This window comes from Mastigoproctus giganteus, chromosome 6 (assembly GCF_048544385.1).
Source record: "Mastigoproctus giganteus isolate SK-2022 chromosome 6, ASM4854438v1, whole genome shotgun sequence".
NCBI classification, from domain to species: domain Eukaryota; kingdom Metazoa; phylum Arthropoda; class Arachnida; order Uropygi; family Thelyphonidae; genus Mastigoproctus; species Mastigoproctus giganteus.
Window position 1 is genome coordinate 106,519,636 of NC_143580.1, and position 24,576 is coordinate 106,544,211.

General features: G+C 37.0%; 1 protein-coding gene across 1 annotated transcript in view; it reads right to left on the reverse strand.

Annotated features, from left to right (window-relative positions):
• Positions 1 to 1,634: 1,634 nt before the first annotated feature.
• The window catches only part of Gad1 (glutamate decarboxylase), a 217,804-nt gene continuing 194,862 nt past the window's right edge, over positions 1,635 to 24,576 (reverse strand). The window contains exons 12-14 of the mRNA XM_090376098.1: positions 18,289 to 18,346; positions 14,698 to 14,787; positions 1,635 to 2,920 (exon numbers count right to left, since the gene is read on the reverse strand). Of these exons, the coding sequence (XP_090232224.1) occupies positions 2,747 to 2,920; positions 14,698 to 14,787; positions 18,289 to 18,346 (322 nt within the window). The 3' untranslated portion in view covers positions 1,635 to 2,746. The remainder of the gene's footprint in view (positions 2,921 to 14,697; positions 14,788 to 18,288; positions 18,347 to 24,576) is intronic.

The following is a 24,576-nucleotide window of genomic DNA, read 5'->3' on the forward strand; positions in this document are numbered from 1 at the left end:
CAAGCATCAGGTGCAAGGCTCTGCTACATTCCAGACGTCGAATGACGTGGCAGTGTGGTGTATGATACCAATAAGTGCTCTCACTAGTATGCAGGAAGCAAACAATACGTGACTAAATGCTAACAGAATATCACTGCATGCAGATATTTTATCGTCTACTTCACAAGCGGAGTCGAAAAATTAACATTGGTCCTGACATTCTTACACCACGGATATACGACACACCACTTGGCTACGAGAGTAACACCAAACACCACAAATGGACGTGTCTAATTGTGCTACAGAGCATACAGTAATATAAGGCAAACTCAGGAATCTCAGGAGTAATACAATATGAAATGATTCGCCTTTCGTAATCGGCTCTAAAAATACTGAATTAAATGTTGACCGAGGATTGCGAAAGGAAGTTGAAATGTGCGAACATACCTTGGTAGTATCTGAATTAATTGCCATTTGGAACTTTTCATGAATAAATACGCTTGTAGATGCAATTCAGCTTCGCCATCTCCCAGTTCACTTCTGATAGCTGCGGTTCATTGGTATAGAAATCTTATGATAAAACCTGGTATCTGGCGACAATTTATCTTGAGTAGCACACTAGCATAGATTTCTGCCATGAGAGTAGTGGCAGTCATTTGAAAATTTACATCGGCGATTGTTAATTTTGTCTTTCTGAGAATGTGCGTGCACGCGTATATTCCAAAAATTATTTTAAAATGTTATCACATTTACGGGCTGTTTATATATGACTTTTATTGCAGTTGGTGGTTAATTCGAGTGCAATAGTGTATTTAATGATATTCGAACATATATGTAGACCCTTTTTAAAAATTAAAAAAAGAAGGAAATAAAAACAATTTTCAGAATAACAATCTCAACGTTTCTTTTTAAAAGTTTTATTAATGACCGACTTAATTTTATTTATCAACCAGTATATAAGCGTCAGATTAGGTAAATTACATTAAAAATAGTGATAATGATAGTAAATGTAATTGCGTGATATATGTCACAACACACGTCAAAGATAAATGATATTTTTAAATGTGATGCTTTTATCTTTGAATTTTACACGTTACTTATTCAGGGAACAGTTAGATGATGGTAACTTTATGAGGACACGATCATAGAAAATGCATGATATGATTATATAAATGAATAAATTTGAATTTTAGTTACATTTCACAATATTGCGCTGTTTATATCGTGCCAACATGCACTTCAGAATGAAGAATTACATTCCAGTAGTTTTAAGTCCCCCAACGTTCAAACAGCGCATTCCGTATTATCAGCCAAGAAGCCCTGACCCTCATTCATTTCAAATATTATTTTGCATCAGTATTTTGTCGTGTGCAGTTAAATTCGTCGCGGATAATCTATCATGCATATTTGAAAGGACGATGCCTCTAAAACGCTTAAATTAGTTTGACATTATGATTCAATATACAAATATTTATTTTAAACAGAACACGAGATCAGAATTTTTTAAAAATCATTGTTCCTGTTAGTCACCATTTAAGATTCACATGAAATATATAAACAGGCAGGAAACCTTTGCTGTGCTTCGATAAATTATTGCCAAGATTTTAGTAATCTGATTATAGCGCTATCCGCCATAGGAAATAGTACAGTTTATCACATTAAATGTCGGATTACTCCTTTATTTCAACAGCTCTGTTTTAATATTTTCATAAAACAAAAATATATCCATATATCAAAGCACCTTGGAAGGGACATCATTCATGGGCAACGTTTACTAAGATTCTTTTATCAAACATCAAGAAACTAGTTCTGTTCACTCTTTATCCCCCTTCTGGTGTTTACTCCAGATTAGGTGGCAACACTAAACTCTGTAGTTGCTACAAAAAATACGACTCCACCTACCGGAAGAAGGTAGTGGCTCTTTATGTTTGCATTTGGTTTTCTAGTAAATATACATTCCTCTTCATGGACTGGAGTTAAGGTACAAATTGAAACGTGATCTTCTATATTCATCTCCCCAAAAATAGTCTTTGAAACATATCTAAACAACAGTACAGAAAAAAAAAAGCAACATAAAAACCTTAAAGATTAATTACACTAGTTAAAAACCTCCAGTTAAACATCCAGTGTTTTAGACATAGAATGTGCACATCATAATATCTAGATGTTAATACCATAGGACTTACATGTTCACTTCGAACTAAAAGAAAGAACTTACGCTAAGTCAAAACCGTAGTGCCTGTTTTCAGACCTTACCAGGCACTAAAACTGGAACTAACACTATAGGAGAAATTATGTCTCCTGAGTAGTGTCGCTACTATTGCTGCATACCATTGTCCCTGTCTTTTTAAACTGACTAGATGTACATCTCACTATCGTTATATATATATACATAATATATATAACTATTATAATCTCCATTTAATACTTCAACAATAACTCTATAACAATAAGAAATAACCTTGTGACGTTATAATTTCTCTCTAATATACATTTGATTTATTGCAATCTCTAAGATAATTAACACGCGCACACACACACACGCACACACGCACACCCATCTATTTGCACCAGAACTCAGCTGGTATTGTGCTCTCTACTTGGAAGACACTGGATTTTGTTGTGTGACTTTTTGGAAGTCACCACGAAGAACATCGTTAAAAACCAAATGTTTACTACCCTAGGCACAAACACGGACACACGGCAGGAAACCATGCCGATGACATGTTGTTAGATCACTCCAAACTGCACAACAACGATAAAAAGCCTACAGGTCATGACCCAGGCGTTCCATTTCGTCTAATAGGAAATCAATGTCATCTTCTCGCACTCCAGGATTAGAGATAATGTTTCTAAAAAAGTTTGGCTTGTCACCCAGAGGCTGATAGCCAACCATCAGCGTTCCAGCATCCATCATGCGACCTTTCAGTAAAGCTGTAATCTAGAGGGAAAGAAATATGTATATTTATGATTATCCACCGTATGTATATACATACATACATATATATATATACATTATATTCATACACAGTATAGATATACGTGTGTGTTCCTTTAAGAATGAATTGGAGAAAGGGTATAGTGTTGCCAATGCATAGGATGTCAAGCTTATAAGGTAAGAAAGTTTCTATATAAGCTAGTTTTCACATTTATTAGAAAACTTACATAAAACTAAACCTAGTTTTCGAAATGACCCCCCTTCAGACTGCATGTCAGGTGTTGCTCCATTGACCATCCCCACTGAATGAACACTAGTTCGTTGTTTCTAATGCCAAAAATGGCTTCGTTTATGGACTCCGCCAGCAGTCTTGTCTCTAGCTTTTCACTTTGGCACATCCTCTACTTCAATGTTATGCTAACGTTTTCGGTCCAGGTCCCATTTTAATTATTAGCATTAACGGCGGATCCCCCAAATAAATATAATTTTGTTTTATGAGGTATGACTCTTCCCGTATGAGGTTGATTCCCATAATGTTTTTTACACGTATGAGGTCGAATGTGAACCATATCCTGTATTCATAATTACAAGGCGCACCAAGGCGCAACAAGGCGCACATATCCAACTTGGAGTCTGCCTTCTTGCGGACCGTGTGGAATCTGAGGACTACAGATTGCGTTATACTGTACAGTTTGCATTGCACTACAGAAGAAGAAATCTAATAAGTTTGAGCTGGGTGAGCCGGCTGCCACCTTTCCACATCAACCTATTCATATTCTACGAACATTTTTAGAACTCTTTAACTCGCATTTATTATAGGAGTTTTCTGGATAATTAACTAACCCTGTATTTAAAGGATCTGACTCTTCCCGTATGAGGTTGATTCCCATAATGTTTTTTACACGTATGAGGTCGAATGTGAACCATATCCTGTATTCATAATTACAAGTCTTCCATGACTTTTGCTAGAGATCGCTTACACTGGATGGATAATCTTGACATACAGAACATTTTTAATGTGCATCTGCTGTATTAATAAAATAAAGATATACAGTAGTTTATTTTATATGAAAAAGCAACTCAAACAGTTTTCATACAGATATTAATTGGTTTCCACATGGGCTCCATTTGGACATCGAAATAATATTCGATCTCATGAGAACTGTTGTCCGATAGTTGATTTGCCTGCCCATCCATTTTTGTGAAGAACATTACCTGTTTCTTAAAAACGTTTCAATCACCGCTAGATATATTGTTTTCATGACTAGATGATATAACACATAGTGAACTTGATAATGCATAGCGCGAACTTTTCCATGAACTAGATAATATTAACGCATGGAGAAGTCAGCCTGACCTTTTAATCGTAGTTATCGGCCTGAGCAAAACAATTCATTTTCAGGAAAAGTCTCTCTTATGAGTTCATAGGTGCTATCATACCAAGCGCTAGATAGAATAGCGGTTATCATTTCACGTCTGATACCACAGTAAATGTGAAACTTACCAACTCATACCACAGTGGGATGAGTTGGTAAGTTTGGGCTATGATTGGTTTCCTGTAAGTCATTTCATCACAGAATTTCTCTGAAATCAAATTTAACTTATTAAATACATTATGTTTATTGAAAGTACTCTGATGAGGCACTCCATATTTTTCAAAGAACTCTTAAGGGTAGGTGCGAGTCAGTTTAATAACTTTTTCTCTCCTTGAACTCTCCTTTCTCTCCTTTAAGTGATGTTATCCAGAAATGAAGCATCTGTACTCTCTGTGATCGTTTGGCTACCTCTTAGCCTTTTCTTATTATTTTCTGCCATAATCGCTCGCACCGCAGATTTCTGTGATCGAAGGAAAAGGTGAGGGCTTCAATTTTAAATAGATTGGAGTGTTTTTTGGACTCTATTAATTGGAGAGACAATTATAAACTATTGGACGCAGTTCATTATTGGAAATATTCAAAGGATATCCTGGAAGCAATGTTCCAAAAAAATGGAGAGAGAGAGAGAGAGAGAGAGAAAGAGAGGTTAAGGTAACACAGGTAACATGAGAAGTTGAGGGTTTAACTTCTTGAGGTAATTGAGGTAAAAAATTAGGTAATTGAGGAGGTAAAGAGGTGATAATTGAGGTAAAGAGAGAAAAAAACGTGGGACAGTTAGAGACTATCGCGCGAAACCAATTTCTGTGAGAATTATAAGCATACGAGTAAAAATGTTAAAATATTGTAACAAAGCAACTACATATCAGAGAGGCGAAGCCAAGTACGAGAATTGCTTGTTAGGAGGGCTAAAGGAGTTTATTCATACGTAATACGAAAGAACAAATGAATCAGATCGACCTCTTATTTGGTTGAAGTGGAAGAATCACAGAAAGACTAGCAGAAGTGGCACAGCACTCTAGAAGAATAGATTTTCCATAGATATTTACAATGGGATCTTGTGAATCGCCTGAAAACTGTGACTCTGAGTCGCTTTAACAGGTGGGAGAAGAATCTATTAGAAATGTTACTGAAGGTGAGGGAGGGTAAGGCTCCGGGGGGAACGGTATACAGCCTAAAATAAGGCATCATGTGAATGCATCAGCCCGTTAGGAATGTTAATCGAGATCTTCCATAGACACCGAGACGATGCCTTTGAACTGCAGACGTGCTAATATCTATCAGTCCCTAATGGAGATTCGAAAAGAGCTAAAAGAAAAAAGAATAACCATGTGAACTTGAATTCAGTAGTGGGTGGGGTAATGGAGACTGTGGTTAAGGATACAGGACCATCTCAATAGGAAGGTATCCTTAATGGACCACAGCGTGGATTAGTAAAGGGGAAGTCTTAATAGATCAATTCAATTAATTATGATAATGAAATTGTTAAACAATTAGATGCAAAAAACAATTCCGACATTATTTACTTGACTTCAGTAAAGCCTTTGATACTGCCTAGGCTGTTATATAAAGTGGAACAAACTAGAATGTGTTCCCTTTATATAAACTCCTTCATTGATCAGGGTTTAGCTAAACTAAAAGACAGGAGACTAAAAGCTAAAGTAAGGCCTAACGTAGCCCAGTGGTCAGGAGTGAGAATGCATAGCACGCGTTCATTGAGTGGACCGGGGTTCAAGCCCGTGAATACTAAATACGATAAATATTTGTATTGACGATTTATTGTAAACTCTACTGACTTGGTTGTCGTGCCGGAGTATAAACAAAAAATTTATTTTTTAAAAGACAGGAGACTGAAGGCAGAGTCATAAATGTAAATTCTTCGGAGTAGACTAGTGTAGCAAGTGGAATCCCTAAGGAATCAGTGCTGGGGCGCCTTCCTGTTTCTAATCATCCTTAATGACATTGGGGAGGAAAGAGACGGGAAGTTGTCAACGTTTGCTAATGATTTGAAGGTAAGAAGGGTAGTTAACGACTGGAACCTGGCCATGTTATTCCAAAATGACTTGAATCGGTTTCACATACGGTTTGAGAAATGGCAACTGAAGTTATAAGTTACATGCCACAAAAATCTGTAAATTATAAATTTTATAACTTAACGTAATTTTATAACATAATACGTACATACTGCTGTAGTAGCTGGGAATAGCGGAGGGTTTTTACTGTAACCCTTATGTTCATTGTACCGATATAAGTACGATGTAAAGAATCTAATTTATTTTTACTTTCTGTAAAACTATAAGTATTATAACTAAATACTATAAGTGTTTTTATAAAGGCTACATGCAAGTTTTAAATTTTATAACGTAATACTTAACTTAATTTTATAGCGTAATACTTACATACTGCTGTAGAAATTGGTAATAGTATAGCGATTATTAGTGTACTTAGCGATCTAAGAATTACGGTGAGATAACTTTAGCGAAATATAGAGTCACAGGAGATGCCTTTGCGTGATTTAGATGCAAAGAGTGTGAGGAGATTAAGTGAAAATTCAACGTTTTCATAGGCGAATTTGATTGCTTGAAGAAAAGGGTTAATACCTTCGAAGAAATTGAAGCGCATCAAACAAATAGCGGCCCAACCCAAAGCTTGAGCACAGGAAGGTCACAGAAGACAAAATAAAGTTACGACCCAACGCGGCAGCACAGAAGGTCACAAAAGACAAAAGGAGCTGGCCCCACAAGAAACTTTACTGGTAGGGAAATCGGAAATAGGCTGTGCAAAAAGGATGGGTGTAATAGACAGAACTAGGTATGTCTAGTCTACCAGGGGAAAAAGTTAATGATGTAGAACACATTTTAAGAGTACAAAAGGTTAGATTTTTTTACTGGTGTAATGGTATTAAGAACAGACGATCGGAGATTTATTTCGGAGGCAGGGGAAATTTTGGGAATAAGCAGATTAAATTTGAAAGTGTCTGGAATTTTTCTCAGAGACAGGACAAAATGGAGTACATGATGAAAGCCTTCTCAATAAAGTTGGTCCTGGAGAGACTGTGCAAGGCTCATGGGAAAGAATTTTATCAGTTTTGCCTGTATTTCTTAACAGAAGGGAGTATATCTACGATAAAAATTAAATAGAAAAACAATTAAATAGAAGAGATGGAAGACTATTTGCTAATGCTATCGAGTCAGTGTTGAGTCATAAAATATTGAGTAGGTTGTGAGTCGGAAATCTGTTGGTTTGGGAAGGAATATACAGGCTAATAGATCAATGGCAGCTTCAAGCAGAGGCGAAGTTGAGTTGGTACTGTGCTGCCATTGGGATATGTAGTAGCCCAGCAACAAGGAATACAAGGCCTACTGGGGGAAAAGTAAACATATGGACTGTGTTAGAGTTCTAATAGCAAAAGCAGGCAACGTACCCAAAATAGCCACTTTATTTGGTAGACCTACCTAATAGAGAGTAAGTCCCCATTTAGCCCTCAAAGCAGCCTGTATTCATTGTGGTATGACTACCACAATGAATACAGACTGGATGCCATGTCGGAAGCATGTCAGAGAGATGCTGATTCACGTTGGCTCAGTTGCTTCCCACAGCTATTGCAAATTGGATAGGTGCAGATTTTTGCTCTGAAGAGCTTGTTTCACTTCATACATTTTTTCAGTGCTCAATTGGATAGACATGTGGGGTCAGGGAGATCGCTAGAGTAAGCTGAATTCACTCGCATGTTCCTAAAAGTAATTCTGTACAATTCGATCTTGTGACAATGTACTTTTTGAATAACCTGCTCGCTGATGGATAAACCGCAGTCATGAAGGATTTCTCCTTGTGGGAAACAATTTTCAGATCACCTGTGGCATCCAGATATCGCTCCAGTTGTATCAAGAGATCCAATATACGCCACATAAACGCTCTCCACGTCATTACACCACTATCAGCCTGTATTGTTTACACTTGGCAGGATGGGTCAATGGACTCATGCTGTTTTTGCCATATTCTGATCCTCCGGCATAAACAGAAATCGGGGCTCGTCAGAGCAGGGCTACGCCTTTTCAATCCTCCACTGCTCAGTGTTAGTGTAGGAGGGAAAATGCACAGGGGGGGTAATTGTATAATCCGATATGCAGTTCGCTGAGCAGTGCAAACAGGTTTCTAGGGAAGTTCATGGGATTTGTTAATAATACTTTCGCGTCCATGAATTTTTCCAGTAAATAGGAACTAATTATCCCGTTGTACAAGGCATTGATTAGCCAACACTGGAAATGTTATTTTAGAAAGGATGTGGATTTGTTAGAACAGATGTAGAGAAGATACAATATAAATTAAAGTGTACAAGAGTGCGCTTAAAAAAAAAGTTTCATTTTGTCAATTCCTGCGTTTGGAGACTGACCAGATATCTGTGAGGAGACCTGACTGAAGTGTTAAAATCCTGCAGCAATAAAGATTCCACTAAATGGTAATGCTAAATGCTAATGGCTTTCTAGGATGGCACAAAAAACCGGAACAATCAGATACGAAATTTATCATGCAGTGTAAAGAGTCAGCTAGGAAAACACATCATGCGCTGGCTATTATTTATACAATGACAGGTAGGGAGAGGGATATCATTATTCTTCTGTATAAGATGATGGCCAAATTGCATTTGGAATGTTGTATTCAGGTCTGCAGATTATACCTAAAAAAAACAGCTTCTAGAGACGATTCAAAGAAGGACGAATAAAGTAATTACGAGTACCAAGTGGCCGAGCCGGAATTAGAATCCCACTTTTTGGCGATGGGAAAATTTTCTTTCCAAGAAAAAGTCCGCTTCCTATCATCATTTAGCCATTTTAGCAACACTCTCGTAACATCTTATTGATAATACGAAAAGAGTATTGAGTGCAGTTTAACGGTGTGATCGTTCTTGAAAATTATTCTAGTTTCCGCAGTTATTTGAGTTATTTACTGTTCATAACAAGTTTGTGTTGTTTAATTAACCCTGTGTATTGATAAAATACAAACATTAAATTCGTTAGATGCAGTGGAATATTCAATGTATGTACAAAATTCTTTATTTAGAGCACTATGTTATGCTTCAAAAAAAGGGTAGTTAATAGGCAAGTCCCATGGTGGACTGCTGAATTATCAGTATTAAGGAGGGAAGTATTTGCAGCTAGGAAAACTTACCAGAGGTATAAGAGGTAGGGAGGTACATGAGGCTGATCATTTCGACGACGTATATAAAATTTAATAAAAGGATATATAGTACAAAACATTATGACAGAAAAATTAAGGTTTGGAGGGATTTAGTTTTAACTGCAGGTAGTAATGACCCATGGGGTCTTATTTATAAGATTATGCAAAGAAGTTAGCTAGTAATAACATTTTTAACGCTGTTATTGTTGAAAATGTGGAGACAGTTGATTGGGATAGCACTATTAATGTGGTCGCTGGTAGACTGTTTCCTAATGATGACATTGAAAATGATACTCAGGAACAGTCTAACACTAGACCGGATAACTTGTTTTATACTGGCCCTGAAGATGATTCTTTATTGACTTATGATGATTTGAAAATTGTGGCTACACAACTTAATAAATGTTAATAAATGTTCTGGTCCTGACTTGGTGGAAAACAGTGTATTACTAAAATTTTTAGATCTATACCCTGTGATAATGCTAAATATGTATAACATTTTTAAATTCAAAATTTTAAATTTTAAATTTAAAACCGAGAAAGGAGTTCGATAAGGAGACACAATATCTCCGAAGTTGTTTACTGCTGCCCTTGAGGAAGCTTTCAGAAGATTAGCCTGGTCGCAGAAAGGAGTCAATATGAACGGAGAGTACCTAAACCATTTACGATTTGCAGATGACACTGTGGTCATAAACCACGATCCCGAAGAATTAGAGGAAAATCTTAATCAGTTATGCACAGTTAGTAAGGATTTTGGACTAAAGATGAATATGGCTAAAACAATAGTAATGATGAACAAGTATGCCACAGAAAGGAAAAAAAAAGATTGAAGGAGCAGTAATTGAAAAGGTGGAGTCATATACTTATCTGAGACAAGTTATTAGTTGCAATAATGATAAATGGCTGGAAGTAAAGAGAAGAATAAATTTTGGAGGAACAGCATTCAGGAAATATAGTAACATACTGAAGAGCAATATCCCAGTTTGTCTGAAACGTAAAATAATGAGCCAATGTATACTCCCACCATGACTTATGGAAGTGAAACTTGGGCACTCACCAAAAGAATGGAAGAGAAGCTAAGAACTACACAGCGAAGAATGGAACGAATCATATTGGGAATCAGACTGTTAGATTAGAAGAGAAACACATGGATTAGGCAGCAAACTCAAGTAAAGGACATTCTTATCAAAACTAAAGAACTAAAATGGTCTTGGGCAGGACACATAGGTCGAAGACATGATGACAGATGGACTAAGAAAATAACAGAATGGTACCCAAGAGGAGCTAGAAGAAAACCTGGAAGACAAAGGCGGAGATGGATAGATGAAATTCATGAGTTTGTGGGTAGTAGATGGATGGCCAGTGCTCAAAACAGAAGGAACTGGAAAGTTGCTGGAGAGGCCTTCATCCTGCAGTGGATTGAAAATGGCTGATGATGATGATGATGCTGTATAACAAGTGTTATTTAGGTGTCTTTCCTAGTTTTTGGAAGTTAGCATTGTTAAAGTTATTAAAGAAACCTGGGAAAAGATTACATGACCCTCAGGGATATAGGCTAATTTCTCTTTTGGCCAATTTGGGCAAGTTCTATGAAAGATTATTGTTTTTAAAATTAAGCTCATTGCTATATGAAAAGAAGTTTAAGTTTGTAAACCAATTTGGTATCTCCAAAGGGTTTTCTGCAGTAGACACTATAAGAGATTTGATAACACATATTGAACAGGCTTCACATAACTATGAATTAGTCATATTTGTTGACTTTGAAACAGTCTTTGACAGTGTCTGGTTTAAAAGTATTTTATATGCATTAAGATCTTTACAATGCACAAATTTGTTGTATAGAATAATTTATAATTACTTGGAAGATAAATAGATAATGTTGAAGGCCAGCATAAAGTTTTTTAAAAAAATTATATCTAGAGGTTGTCTGCAGGCCTCAGTTTTAGGTCCTGTCTTTTGGTGTTACAAAATATTTAGTGTTACATCAATGGTTAGTTACCATTCAGGAATGTGTTTATAAGGTTGCCTATGCGGCTGAACTCGTTCTATTCAGATTAGTCATTATGTTTTGTCTCTCCAAGTGGTCTGATATCTTTCTGGTTATGCAGCTGGTCAGGATCTTGTACATTGTTGGGAGACAGGGGATTGGCCTATATTTTGCCAGGTTTCTTGTATCTTCGTCTTTAGGCTTCAGGTATGTGATTCCTTGAGTGAGAAACTTTGGGATTGTCTTTGGGTGCCTTATCTTTTTGGGTAAACTGCTCTGCCAGGTGCTTGTGTGTGCAAGTGAGCCTCTTGTAACAGTAGTTGTGGACTTATCTATTCCAGGAGTTCGCTAGTTGTGAGAGTTCTTGATCGTCTGTTTTACTTCTTCTTCCCGAATCTCCCACCCTCTCATTTCTTGAACGACCTTGGCTTTCTTGCGTTCCAGTTCTATCCAGGTGGCTTGACTGTTATGTCTTACTTCCCTGCCCCATATGTTTCCCTAGAACTCAATCATCTTCTTCTTGGGTGGTCCGTTCCCTTCTTTCCCATCTTCTCCAAAGAAGCTTCCTGTAGAAGCCTTTTTGGTCTTCTTTGGTCGATGAGGACCAAAGAGGCTTCTACAGGAAGCCTCTTTGGTCCTCATCGAAGATTCGGTTATTTATTTTCCTCTGGGAGCTCTCTTTGTATCGGCGCAATCTCTTGCTGAGTGCAAGGAGGTTCTGCTTCAATGTGTCCAAGTACTCTCCTATTCTCTGATTTTTTTGTCTCATGTTTGCTGTGGATGTTGTTTCTCTTCACTTTTCCAATTAATTTCTTATTCCTATTGCCACATTGGTACTGGGTCAATTGGCTTATCTTGACTCTTAATTCTTCTATCTTCTGCTGAAGTCTTCTTTCCCAAGCTGGTAGTTCCTCTTGTTTTCGGTTCTTGTGCTGCTAGTCTCGCTTTTCTTCCATTAATCCTCATGGCTGCTACCACAGCACAATACACGGCTGTGTGGATGCCCTCCGCTCCAGTGGTGCACTATTGCTGTCGAAGTAATGCGGTATTATGTGCCGATTCGGGTGGTCTGTGAAAAGGTTCTATTCGGCCTCTGCTTCGGTATCATGTGAATCTTTGTGGGGTCCATTCCTTCGAATACTGTTAGGGCCTTCTTCCACTCGTCCTCTATTCATACCCATGACCTCGTCTCTTTCCACTTCAGCTGCTGTGGGTTGTATTTCTTCTTGCTATTCCTCCTCGGGTTCGGTGGTGATATGTTCTTCCTCCTCTGGTTCCACATTCTTTATTATTTGTAGTTGATCACTAACGTCCTGCTTGATTTTTTCCAAGATTGCAGGAGCTATCAGGTTCTTCATGACGATAGTCCTTCTCTGGTCCGCTATTCGCTGACTTGAATATTCGGGAATCGTTCCAGCCACTTGGTATGTAGTCTCGCCCTGTAAGTTGTCATTTCGGTCTCCAGCTTCATTATCTAGTTGTATGCTTGCATGATGTACGTATTCATTTCGATGCTCCACTTCATGCGTTGCCGTTTTCTCCCTTCCTGGGTGGTCACTAGCGCAGTTGCACAGAAGCACTTCCAGTGGTGGGGTTGGATGGTCTTGCCCTTCTCTTCTCGCTCCGTTTTCTTCCTTGGGAGACTGTCTCTGATTTTTCGAATGTACCCCTCTGGCTAAGGCCTGAACGCGAGTGACATCGACTGTGGCGAAGGGCCACAGTCGATGCAGTATGATTAATATTAATCATAATCTTTTTCTGCTACATCATCCATCTATGAAGATAGACCTGTTTAGCTTCGGCTTATGCCCATGGTAGTTCTCGGGAGTGACGCCAGATGGCGCCACAATCTGCCTTAGCTGCTCCGACCTTGGGGTAGGTCGGAGTGGCGACTTACCCCAAATAGCAACCGAACCTTGGAGCAACTTTCACAATGTTTATTTATTTATTAATATTTATTACTATTAATTAATTTATTATTATTAATTAATTTATTATTATTAATATTATTCTAATTTATTATTATTATTATACCGGTCTCCCAGAGTGATGGAGCCGCGCTTGCTTCCGCCAAGGCAGTACTCGAGCCCGAGCCCATCAGGCTGGTAGTCCTATGTTGTAACCACTGGGCCATCGTGCCCCTTTTATTATTAATATTTTTATTATTATTTTATTTATTTATTTATTATTATTTATTTTATTATTATTATTTTATTCATTTATTTATTTTTATTATTATTTTATTTCTTTTTGGTTTTTTGTGTGTCTTTTTTATTATTATTATTTATTTAATTATAATTTTATTTTTTTATAATTTTTTATTTTTATTTTTATGTGTGTGTTTTTTTTTTTTTTTTTTTGCTGGCTTTCAGGCCTTGGCAATCTGGGAGTGGGATTGCTGGTACGCTCTGGTCTAGCACTACTACCATTGGGTGCGGGATTTTGTGCTGATTGCACAGACAACTTAGTAGACCCTTCCACGTGAACTTTTTTTTTTTTTTTTATGTTTGGCTCATTTCATGCAGTATGTACTATAAAGAACAACGATACTAGTTGGACAATGGTCTAGGGGTCACCAAAGACAATACATACGTACATATTGATAATAGCAGTAATTTTATTAGATTGTTTGTTTGTTAATGGTATTGTTTCTTTGAATGATAACGTAATGTATTGAAAGTTCTGTACATTAGTTCCTCAGAAAGTACTTTATATGTCACCTTCTGTGAACTCCCTCTTCCTACGTAACTATTCGAGTATTTTTTTTTTTTTTTTTTATGAAAACCCCAAACACAAAAGGTATCAAAACCTATAGTACTTAGTACCGTGCATGGGTTGAAGGAGAAGTATGGGGGGGATGCCGGAAACTTTGCTCTAGAGACAAAACATGGGTTTCACCACTTCAAGCCTCCAATAAGCAAAGTGGTGGTATTTCACCGGTCGATGAAAGTCATCTACCACCTATGAACGCAATGTTTATTTATTTCTCCTTTATTTCTATTTTTTAAATTATTACTATTATTATTGTAATTATTATCGTCGTTTTTATTAACTAACACCTGACAGGCTACGGTCCGATATCATGATATAGGTGCTAATCTGTCAGTCTCTATTTTCTGTGAATTCTCTGATCAATTTAGGCCTTTACTGTATTTTGCAAAATATATTATACGAGTATTATTTTTATTTGAACAATGCCAAAATTATTTCAAATATCGGTAGCTACATTGGGTGATACTTACTACGCCCAGCTTCTTTTCCCTTTCAACACCATGAGGCATCTTACGAAGACTTGGTGGAACATACCAGAAACAGACATTGGTGCATTCAGGCTGCGTAAAAAGTAAAAACAAGTTAGGTAATGTACGCAGTGACAGCAGTGAGTTATATTTCAGGCGCATTCGACTTTTTAATTGAGTTTCATTTGCTGCAATTAATAGAAGAGAAAAATAAATAAATAATAAACCAAATGATTACTAATTAATTAACTAATAATATATAAAAAAGTAACTGTTTTCATTTCACTGTACATACTTAAGCACATACTTTTTGTAATGTACTTTACTTATTTCCTTCTAGATTTTAATAAAATTTTATTAATAAAATTGAATAAATTAAACAAATAGCAACATATACCTCATGTGCGTGTGCTGTAAACATTTTCTCAATTTACTTTATTTATTTCTTCCTGTATTATGATAACATTCGAAATATAATACATAATTAACGTTTCTACTGTCACTGCATAAAGCGCCTGTTGTCTTCGCCATATCCGTCCGTCCACTCGAAGCCCAATTTTGATGAAATAATAAGCAAATAGTAATAATTCCTGATTTATATATTTAGTAAACTGATAACAAAAAAACAAGCATTTCAAAAAGCAATAACCTTTAAGCACGAACCGAGAAAATTTTGTTTCTGCGCATTCGACATATTGCCCATTTATTCCTCTAATTGGTGCACGGCAGCAAACGTAATATCCAGTACGGTATATGGATAGCCTGTAAAAAACAAATGCCCGTGTGAAACGAATAAATAATAACTACCGGATTTCTGTTTGTCTCATTTTAATTAAATTTGGGGTGAATAGATAAATCTTTCAAAAAAGAGCTAAATTTTAAGTTTCTTGAAAATCCGTACGTTAGAGGTAGCGTTGTTACGTCCGGACAGAAGTACAGATGGACGAACATGGCGACGACAATAGACGCTTTAAGCATTTGTATATGCAACAATGTTCATAAGTTCTGGAGTTTTTAGCTGTACTGTATAACAAAGAAACGAAAGGAAAATATAACAAAGAATAACAGCAAGAGCAGAACGTAGAATTGACACTAAATTTTATCACCACACCAAAATTTCGGTGAATATGTACAGTTAATTATTGGTAAACGACTTATAACAGAAGGGAAAGACAGATATCAGCAGTTTCTATTTACTCTTTCATTTACTTTTTTTTTTTCTTAATCATTTATGAGATAGTATTACGGACTGAAAATCAATGCGCAAAACGTTTTCATAGTAAAGATATCTGCATTCAGAGCTGTCTTGGGGACACAATTTATTTTCTTTATTGACACAGACCGAAAATGAGGCTGAATTAAAGCCGTTGAGACTGTAATTAAAGCCGCTATAGCCGAGTTGTCAGCCGTAAGGGTGCATTAAGTACAGTACACGCCTTTTGAATGACCCACAGTTCTAGTCCTCGTAACAGCTAAATATGGTGCTGTTTCTTGTATTGTCTTGTAAACTGTTTGATACTCTCTGAGTATAAACAAAAAATTTATTTATCGGTGCGTTGGCATAAATTCAAAATATGGTTTTAATACACCAGAGGAAGGTGAATCTGTTATTTACTTAAACGGCAAGGCACCAACATGACAGTGGTATCAAGACTTGCTTGGCTTTCACGGACTACGGACAGCCTATATTAGAAAATTTATACCGCCTGATGAATATTAATCTGATCTTAGTGGGCGTTTTTTTTTTTTACATTTTTATTAACAAGCTGCCCCTAGCCAGAAACTGGTAAATCCGCTATATACATTTATATTATATTATATTATATACAGATGATATACAGAATCAAAGTCATGTTAATTACAATGTCATAAAGTAAAATGAACATATAACAGGTCCAGACAATAAATCACATCCCACAACTAATCAGAAATCTAAATTGTGGCACACGGAAAACCGCAAGAAAAGCACATGGCACAATGAGCCATATAACATGAACCAGTACCAAACGTGGCACAAGGAGCCACTAATTTTACGAAGTCAATATGAGATGAAGACAAATAGCAGTATGGTCACAAGTAAATACATAAATTGTCCAATAAGATTTTCCTGTTTACAGAGGAGGTTGTGATCATTAACTACAAGGTCAATTAAGCAGTTTATTTCAGCATCCTAAACTGTTACACTGAATTCATGTCAATAAGCCTTCTACTGTTCTTTCCTGAAGTTCAAGCAGCACTGATCTTCTCAGGTATCATTTCTTGGAAAATGTTTGAAAATCCTGAAAAATTTCCTCAGTCATAATTAATCGAGTCTTATCGCCCTCAGTCAGGTGAGCAACATTAGGACTAGCAAATAAAAATTCATTTCTGAGATCAGAGTACTCCATGTCTCCAGAGCCGTGATCTTAGTGGAGTCGCCGTTTTGGTGATGTCGTTTGCTGTATATTAAAACGGACTTGTGAATAATCTTTTCATCCCTAAAGTAAACGTAAACCCAAGCCTTGAAGGGCGGAAATCAATCTGTCGCTGGAGTGACCAAAATGTCTTGAAGACAGAAATTGAATGCAAAAAATGTAAATGTTACCAATTAAAAGCATCATGATAAAAAAAAAAAAAAAAAAAGATTTTTAATTTTTTAATACACAATATCATTCTTTTGTTAAAAAATGACCTTGTGTATTCTTGGAAGAAGAACGTTACCAATTTTGCGAATATCCCATAATACATCAAAAATGATCAGACGCAAGCCATTTTGAATTTTCCATAGAACCAAAGGTTATGGTTGTGTGCTCGTCTTTCACAAAAAAAAAATGCTTTCAGGTGTATCATATGGATGCAAGTAGCAAGGGAGGAATCATGAAAATGTTCTCTGATATTAAAGGCAAGTTAATTCATGCTCCTGTTGTGTGCAATTTTGCTACAACGAATCGTATTGTGCTAACATAAAGTTTAACATTAATTCAGTAATCTTCAAAAATAATTAGCTTTGTACCTACAGAATCGAGTTGCTTGCATTTTACTCTTGCACTCTTTCCTTTGCCTGGCGTCACAAAAATGAATTTCCAGGATCAGGTTACTATTTAATCGGCAAGGCAGCAAGAAAACATTTGTGAGAAAATAGTCTTTTTTATTGTGGCGTGGAACTCGCCTATTGAAGATCTCTTACTAAAAGTGAATTTTACATAGAGAGCAGTAATATCGCATTTCCGTAAACATCAGCGATGAGTGTTAGTCCTTAGGCGTTGTTTTATGAGGAGGAAAGTGCATTTTGGGACCATCTACAAGTATTTGCAATTTCATATGACAAAGGAGAAAACGTGGCTGCTGTCAGGAATTAATATACAGAATGCATCAAGTATTTTACTATTTTGCTTTCAATAATGTGTCCTCAAGGAGAATATATTATGGGAAACGAATGACACATGGGTTCACCATGTGTCACTCGTTTCGAGTTACTTAATTTAGAAATAATTTAACCGGTTTATTCTCCACTAAGTCCATGATTAATGATCAATTTTCAAAAGGCACAAGGGCGAAAAAAAGACAATATTTAATTTGATTTTTTTATTTGAAAATATTGTTCTCAAGCCTTACCTCCTCCCATATCAAATAGAAGCGCTCTTTCCTTTCTTTTATTTTCTTAACCATGTACCTAAGTAAATCAAGAATGAAAAACTTTTAGAACAAATTAAGTAAATATTTAATTAACAAGAATTATATTAGCATTAGTATTAGCATTAGTAGAGGCATTTGATGCAAGAAAGCAAGCTTATGCAGCATCAGCCAAAAAAAAAAAAAAAAAAAAAGTAACATAAATAAATAAAAATAACCACTTCCACTTCACCCCTCTGTTCGTTCGAAATACCTGTCCAGCTGAGCCTTAAACTTATTTAGGCTATCAACTTCCACGACAAGGGATGGAAGTCTGTTCCACCCACCAACCACCCGCTGGCTAAAGGCAAATTTCCGCACATCTATCCTACATCTGTCTTTCCTCAATTTGAATTTATGCCCTCTCAGGTGATTTTTCTGAGCTAGAGGAAGAATCCCATCAGCATTGAGCATGCTCAAACCATTCAAGGCTTTGTACACCTCTATCAGATCACCCCGCTGGTGCCTAGTTTCCAGACACTGTAATTTGCAAAACTTAAGCCTTTCTTCGTAAGAGAACCCCTTTGTCCCATTCACCAATCTAGTTGCCCTTCTCTGTACTCGTTCCAGCAGCTCTACATCCTTCCTGAAATGAGGCCTCCAGGCCTGTATACAGTACTCTAGGTGTGGCCTGACCATTGCCTTATACAAGGGAATAATCACCTCCTTATCCCTGCTAGAAAAATTCCTATATATCATTGACAATACACCATGAGCTACTCTTGCAGCTCGTCTGCACTGCTCAGAGAACTTCATATCTGCCTGCACCACCACCCCCAGGTCCCTTTCATTCTCTACCACTGTCAGTGTAGTACCACAGAGTTGATACGTTGCTCTGGGGTTGCTGTTTCCCATATGTAGTACTTTACATTTGTCAATGTTAAACTTCATTTGCCACCTCGAAGCCCATCTGCTCAACCTTTCCAAATCCTGTTGCAGCAGCATAGTGTCAGTAGTGTCCTTGACAACCCTGCCAACCTTCGTATCGTCTGCAAACTTGGACATTAAGCCTGATATACCATCATCAATATCATTTATAAATACAGAAAACAATAAAGGCCCCAATACTGAACCCTGAGGGACTCCACTAATAACATTAGTCCACGATGAGCAGTGTCCATTGATTACCACTCTCTGTCTTCTCCCCCTCAACCACCCCTTTATCCATAGCAGCAACTTGCCTCCAATGCCACACTGCTCCAATTTGTGCAGCAGTCTTCCATGTGCAACAGTATCAAAAGCCTTTCTAAGATCCAAGTATATAATATCAAAGTTATTCCCTGCATCCAGTTCTTTTGTGACTGCATCATAGTATCCAATCAAATTGGTCAGGCAAGACTTCCCCTTAACAAAACCATGCTGTGTCCTAGCTATAACTGAAGTCTTGTCTAGATGATCCTGCAGTGCTTCTTTCACCAGTGCCTCCATTAATTTTCCGGGAACAGAAGTTAAACTCACAGGTCTATAATTACTTGTGTCAGCCTTTGATCCCCCTTTGTGAATTGGGGTCACATTTGCACATCTCCAGTCAATGGGTACCTCCCCTGAGTCCAAGGAAGCTCTCATAATTATGGCTAAGGGTTTGCTTACCTCCTTTGCTGCCTCCTTTAATATAACTGGATAGATCCCATCCACCCCAGGTGCCTTTCTTGTGTTTATCTTCAACAATTTCTCCTCCACTTTGCTCTCAGTTATTACAAGATTCTCTAGCTTACTGCTAGAGTTGAATACACCTCTGGCATTCCCCTCGCTGAATAACTCCTCATGTGTGAATGTCGATGCAAAATATTCATTTAGTTTGTTAGCTACCCGAGCAGGGTCATCAACAGTTGACCCATCGATCTCAAGTGGACCAATCTGATTCATCCCCTTCCTTCTAGAGTTTACATAAGTAAAGAACTCTTTGCTGTTTTTCTTCGCATCCCTTGCCAAGGATCTCTCGTAATCTGCCTTCGCCTGCCTAACCTCCTTTGTAACTTGGTTACAGATCAACTTGTATCTATCATAGGCGTCCGTGTCACGTGTTAATTTGTATGTATCCCATGCATTTTTCTTCTCTGCCATATGCCTCATTAGTTCATCTGACAACCATTTAGGCCTAAACCTTGAACAATATTTCTTAGTTGGTATGTAAAGCCTAGTAGCTTCCACGATAAGTTCTTTGAATGCTTCCCATTTTGAATTTGCTGTTGGCAATATCATCAGTTGATCCCACTGTATAGAATTTAAATACTGTCTCAGTCCATTGTAGTCGCCTTTACGAAAGCAATACCCCTTCCCTTTACCCCTAATGGTAGTTACCTCTTTGAGTAACTCCCACTTCAGCACACTGTGATCACTGCCACCAAGTGGTTCATTTATCTGCAGATTCTTAATGCATGAAGAATCACTACTGATAATCAAATCAAGAGTATTACTCCCTCTAGTTGCCTCCCGAACATGCTGATGTAGAAAACAATCATCCAATAAATCCACAAAAGCCTTGCTACTGTGTGAGTGACCAGCCCCCAAATTCCAGTCAATATCTGGGAAATTAAAATCCCCCATTATAAGACTCTCTGATTTACTGGCCCACTCTATTTCTCCGAACAGTTTCTTATTATACTCATCAGAGTCATTAGGCCTATAGCACACTCCTACTCTCAATTTTGATCTCCCAATGCTTATGTCACACCAAACTGACTCGACACTGCACTGTCCAGCGATGTCGACTGGCTTCACTTCCTTGGATTTTATGTGTTTTTTAACTAATAGCATAACCCCTCCTCCCTTCCTATCCTGTCTATCCTTTCTGTAGACATTGTACTCCCCAAATTCCAGTTCTGCATTTCTTATATCTGTGTGACACCACGTCTCTGAAATCCCCACAATATCTGCCTTTGATGTTTTGAGCAATACCTCAAATTCATCAAATTTATTTACTAAACTCCTAGCATTGGTGTACACACAAGTATACATGCACCTGTTCTTTTTCTTAGCTACCCTAACACAACCCATGTGTTTACTTGTACCCCAATGATTCCCAGCAGTCTCTGAAATATCCTGCATCTTATTTTCCAGGCTGCGGCTCATTCCAATAGAAGCAGTGCAAGAATCACTTTCACCTCTGCCAGTGGCTACTGTTAATCTATTAGTCCTTGTATCCCCCCAATCTAGCAGTTTTCCGACCCACCTAACATTGCCTCGATAGCATCAGCAAACATTCTTGCACCCTTTCTATTTAAGTGTATCCCATCCCTGTAGAAGCAGTCTCTCCTGTTAACAAGTACAGACCAGGCTGAAAAAAATTCTACCCCTTGAGCCCTGCACAATCTTTCCAGGGCCGAATTGATTGACAGGGCTCTCATCATATACTCCCTCCTATCGTGTCTGGGCAGAATTGCAGACACTTTCAATTTCAACCCTAATTCACGGCTTTTTTTCATCAGTGACCTGTACTTGTCAAGTAATTCCGCCGGTCTCCTACTCTTAATGTCATTAGTGCCAACGTGTACAACTATATCACCTTTTGTGCCCTTAAAAGATGATATCCGCTCTACAACGTCATCAACTTTTGCTCCTGGCAGACATACCCTGGTCCTATTCCACCTATCCTTTTTACAAAGCATGTTTCCCGTTTCCCTGACAATAGAGTCACCAACAAATACTAGTTCCTTTGGGACCAGCGCATTCTGCCTTGGGGGTTGCCGCTGTGTTCCGCGATGACCAAGTGCAAGCTCTGGCATTGGTGTGGGCAGCTGAGAGCTTGATGGGCCCCTCACTTGTAATCCTTCGAGGGCATCCACCCTATCCTTCAAGCTCTCATATAGGCCCATAACAACGCTGAGTTGTCGCCTTATCTCCTTACACTCCTTGCATCGCACACACACAAAGACATCCCCCATGGCAGTATCATGTCCCATACTTGACTGCTCCGCAAACATCAAGCAAATAGTGCATCTTACAAGGCTGTGATTCAGAGGACAACTGCCCCCCTCAGTTCTCCCCTGGGCCACAGCATTCCCATTAGCTTGAGCCCTTTGCTTTGCTGCTCTGGTTTGAGTCATGATTTAGAGTTATTTTCAATAAAATTTCGATTTCTGTACAAAATTAAATCCTAAACTTGTATCCAAACACAGTTATAACGCTATATTTATGTTTCAGTAACGAGTGTTATCTACGGAATATTTACGTTTCAGTAACGAGTGTTATCTACGAAATATTTACGTTTCAGTAACGAGTGTTATCTGCGAAATCCCTTTATATAACTTTCGTATCAAGTTATGTATTAATTATTTGTTTTTACTAATTATTTATGTTACGTAACCTAAGTGGTTATATGTATAATTAATTATGTTAAATAAAATTAATTATATTACGTTTGTAATCTAAGTCGTTATATGTATTTATTTAAACGTACAATTTAACTGCTAACGAAGTTCAACTAACGCTATCTAGTACGGTATATCGTATACAAAGGCGGGAAAATTACGAACGGTTAGCGGAGTTGAAACACGTGGAAACCTTTACCGATACTTTTATGCAATTACAAGGCCGAGTAAAGAATAAATACACCAAATTAATCAGAAAATCACAAAATAATGTTATACTACTAAATTTAAATCAAAAGTTTTAGAAAAACAATAATTTCAAATCAATAAATAAGAAAAATCCACTTAGCGGCTTTGAAAACGACCGTCTGTAGTAGCCTCGTCAGCAGAACCTCAGAATATTTAAATGATTACCACAATATTACAGCATCGATTGTCGGAAAACTCAATATTATCGTAGAAAGGGTAATAAATAAATATATAAATACCATAAATAATAAATACATAAATAAAAAAAATTATGGCTTTAAACACATAAAGCCATACTTTTTTTGCTGTGAAATTAGACATGGACATTCTTTTTTCAATTAATTCTCGAACGTGCTGTATGAAATATTTAATTATCCCACTTCAAGGTCACTAATACTTTTAAGTTCACTATAATAAGTTGAGAACTCCCATTTTTGGAGAGATAGAGTAGAAAGAGTAGCGTGACCAGATGCTGAAGTACAAAACTGAAAAAAAAAAAAAAAAAAATGAGTTGTGAGGCCTAAACTTGGACAGTTTACAAACAGGACAGTCAAAAAAAAAAAAAAAAAAACTCCGAGACAATGAAAACTTTTCGAAGTTTAGGCAATATGCGCTCTAAATAATGATTAATAAATCGTCAAAAAAACATTAATATATTTGAAGGATTAATTAAGAAGCATCGTAAAGTTAAGCAGTAATGTAAATCAGAAACGGAAGATTAATATTTTATTAAACTTGTATTTCTGCGTAGTCATATTTTGATCATCTTAAAAAAAAATCTTTACACATTAAATTTATTTTTGTTAAATTAATTGATTGTGTAAATTAATTAATTTATGTCAAATTAATTAACAATGAAATTAATTTTTTTTACACGCAGATCGTTCGTTCATCTGGCACTGCATATTTATTTCTGAAAATACTGTTTAACATTTCCATTATATGTGGAATGGCAAAAGAAGCGTATAATTTTATTTTAACTTTTGAAATACAAAAAAAAAAAAAAAATGGCCACTGACCAGCTATCATTCCTTGTTTTGAATTGTTCTAATATGCAGTTTTTCAAAAAAGAAAACTATGCTCAATCAGCACTGATTGATGTCGAAGGAAAAAGCAATTTGAAGCATGCACGATAGAGATGATGGGAAAAAATAATTTACCAGCTTGTTTAAAAAAACTTAGGAAGTGTTTACCAAAATTTCACTATGTATTGTTCACGTGGGCAAATTTGTGTGTCAGTTCTTTTTGGGGGGGAAGCATTGGGGAACGCGTAAATTTGGTAGCGATCCAGCTTTTCCTTATCGACGAATATTCAAACATACTTCCATTTATATGTAGAGTTAAATTCGAAGTTACATGAAAAAAAATACAATTTTATTAGTCCGATATTTTCTCCAGGTCTTAAATGTAAAATTTCATTAAAATCCATCCACTGGAGAGTAGAGTGTTACTGGACGGACATGATAAAAACAAGTTTTTACGTACTGTATTTGCAAACGCGCCTAAAATTCGTGCGTTTTTTTTTTATGCCTGTTTGCAACTTTAAGATATTTCGTCAATGTAGTGTTGTCTATGAAGTTAACGGATAAAGCAACTTCTGCCACCTGGCGAAGGGAAGGAAAGGAAGGAAAATGACAATTACACTTTTGCATCTGATCGAGAATTCGTAAAG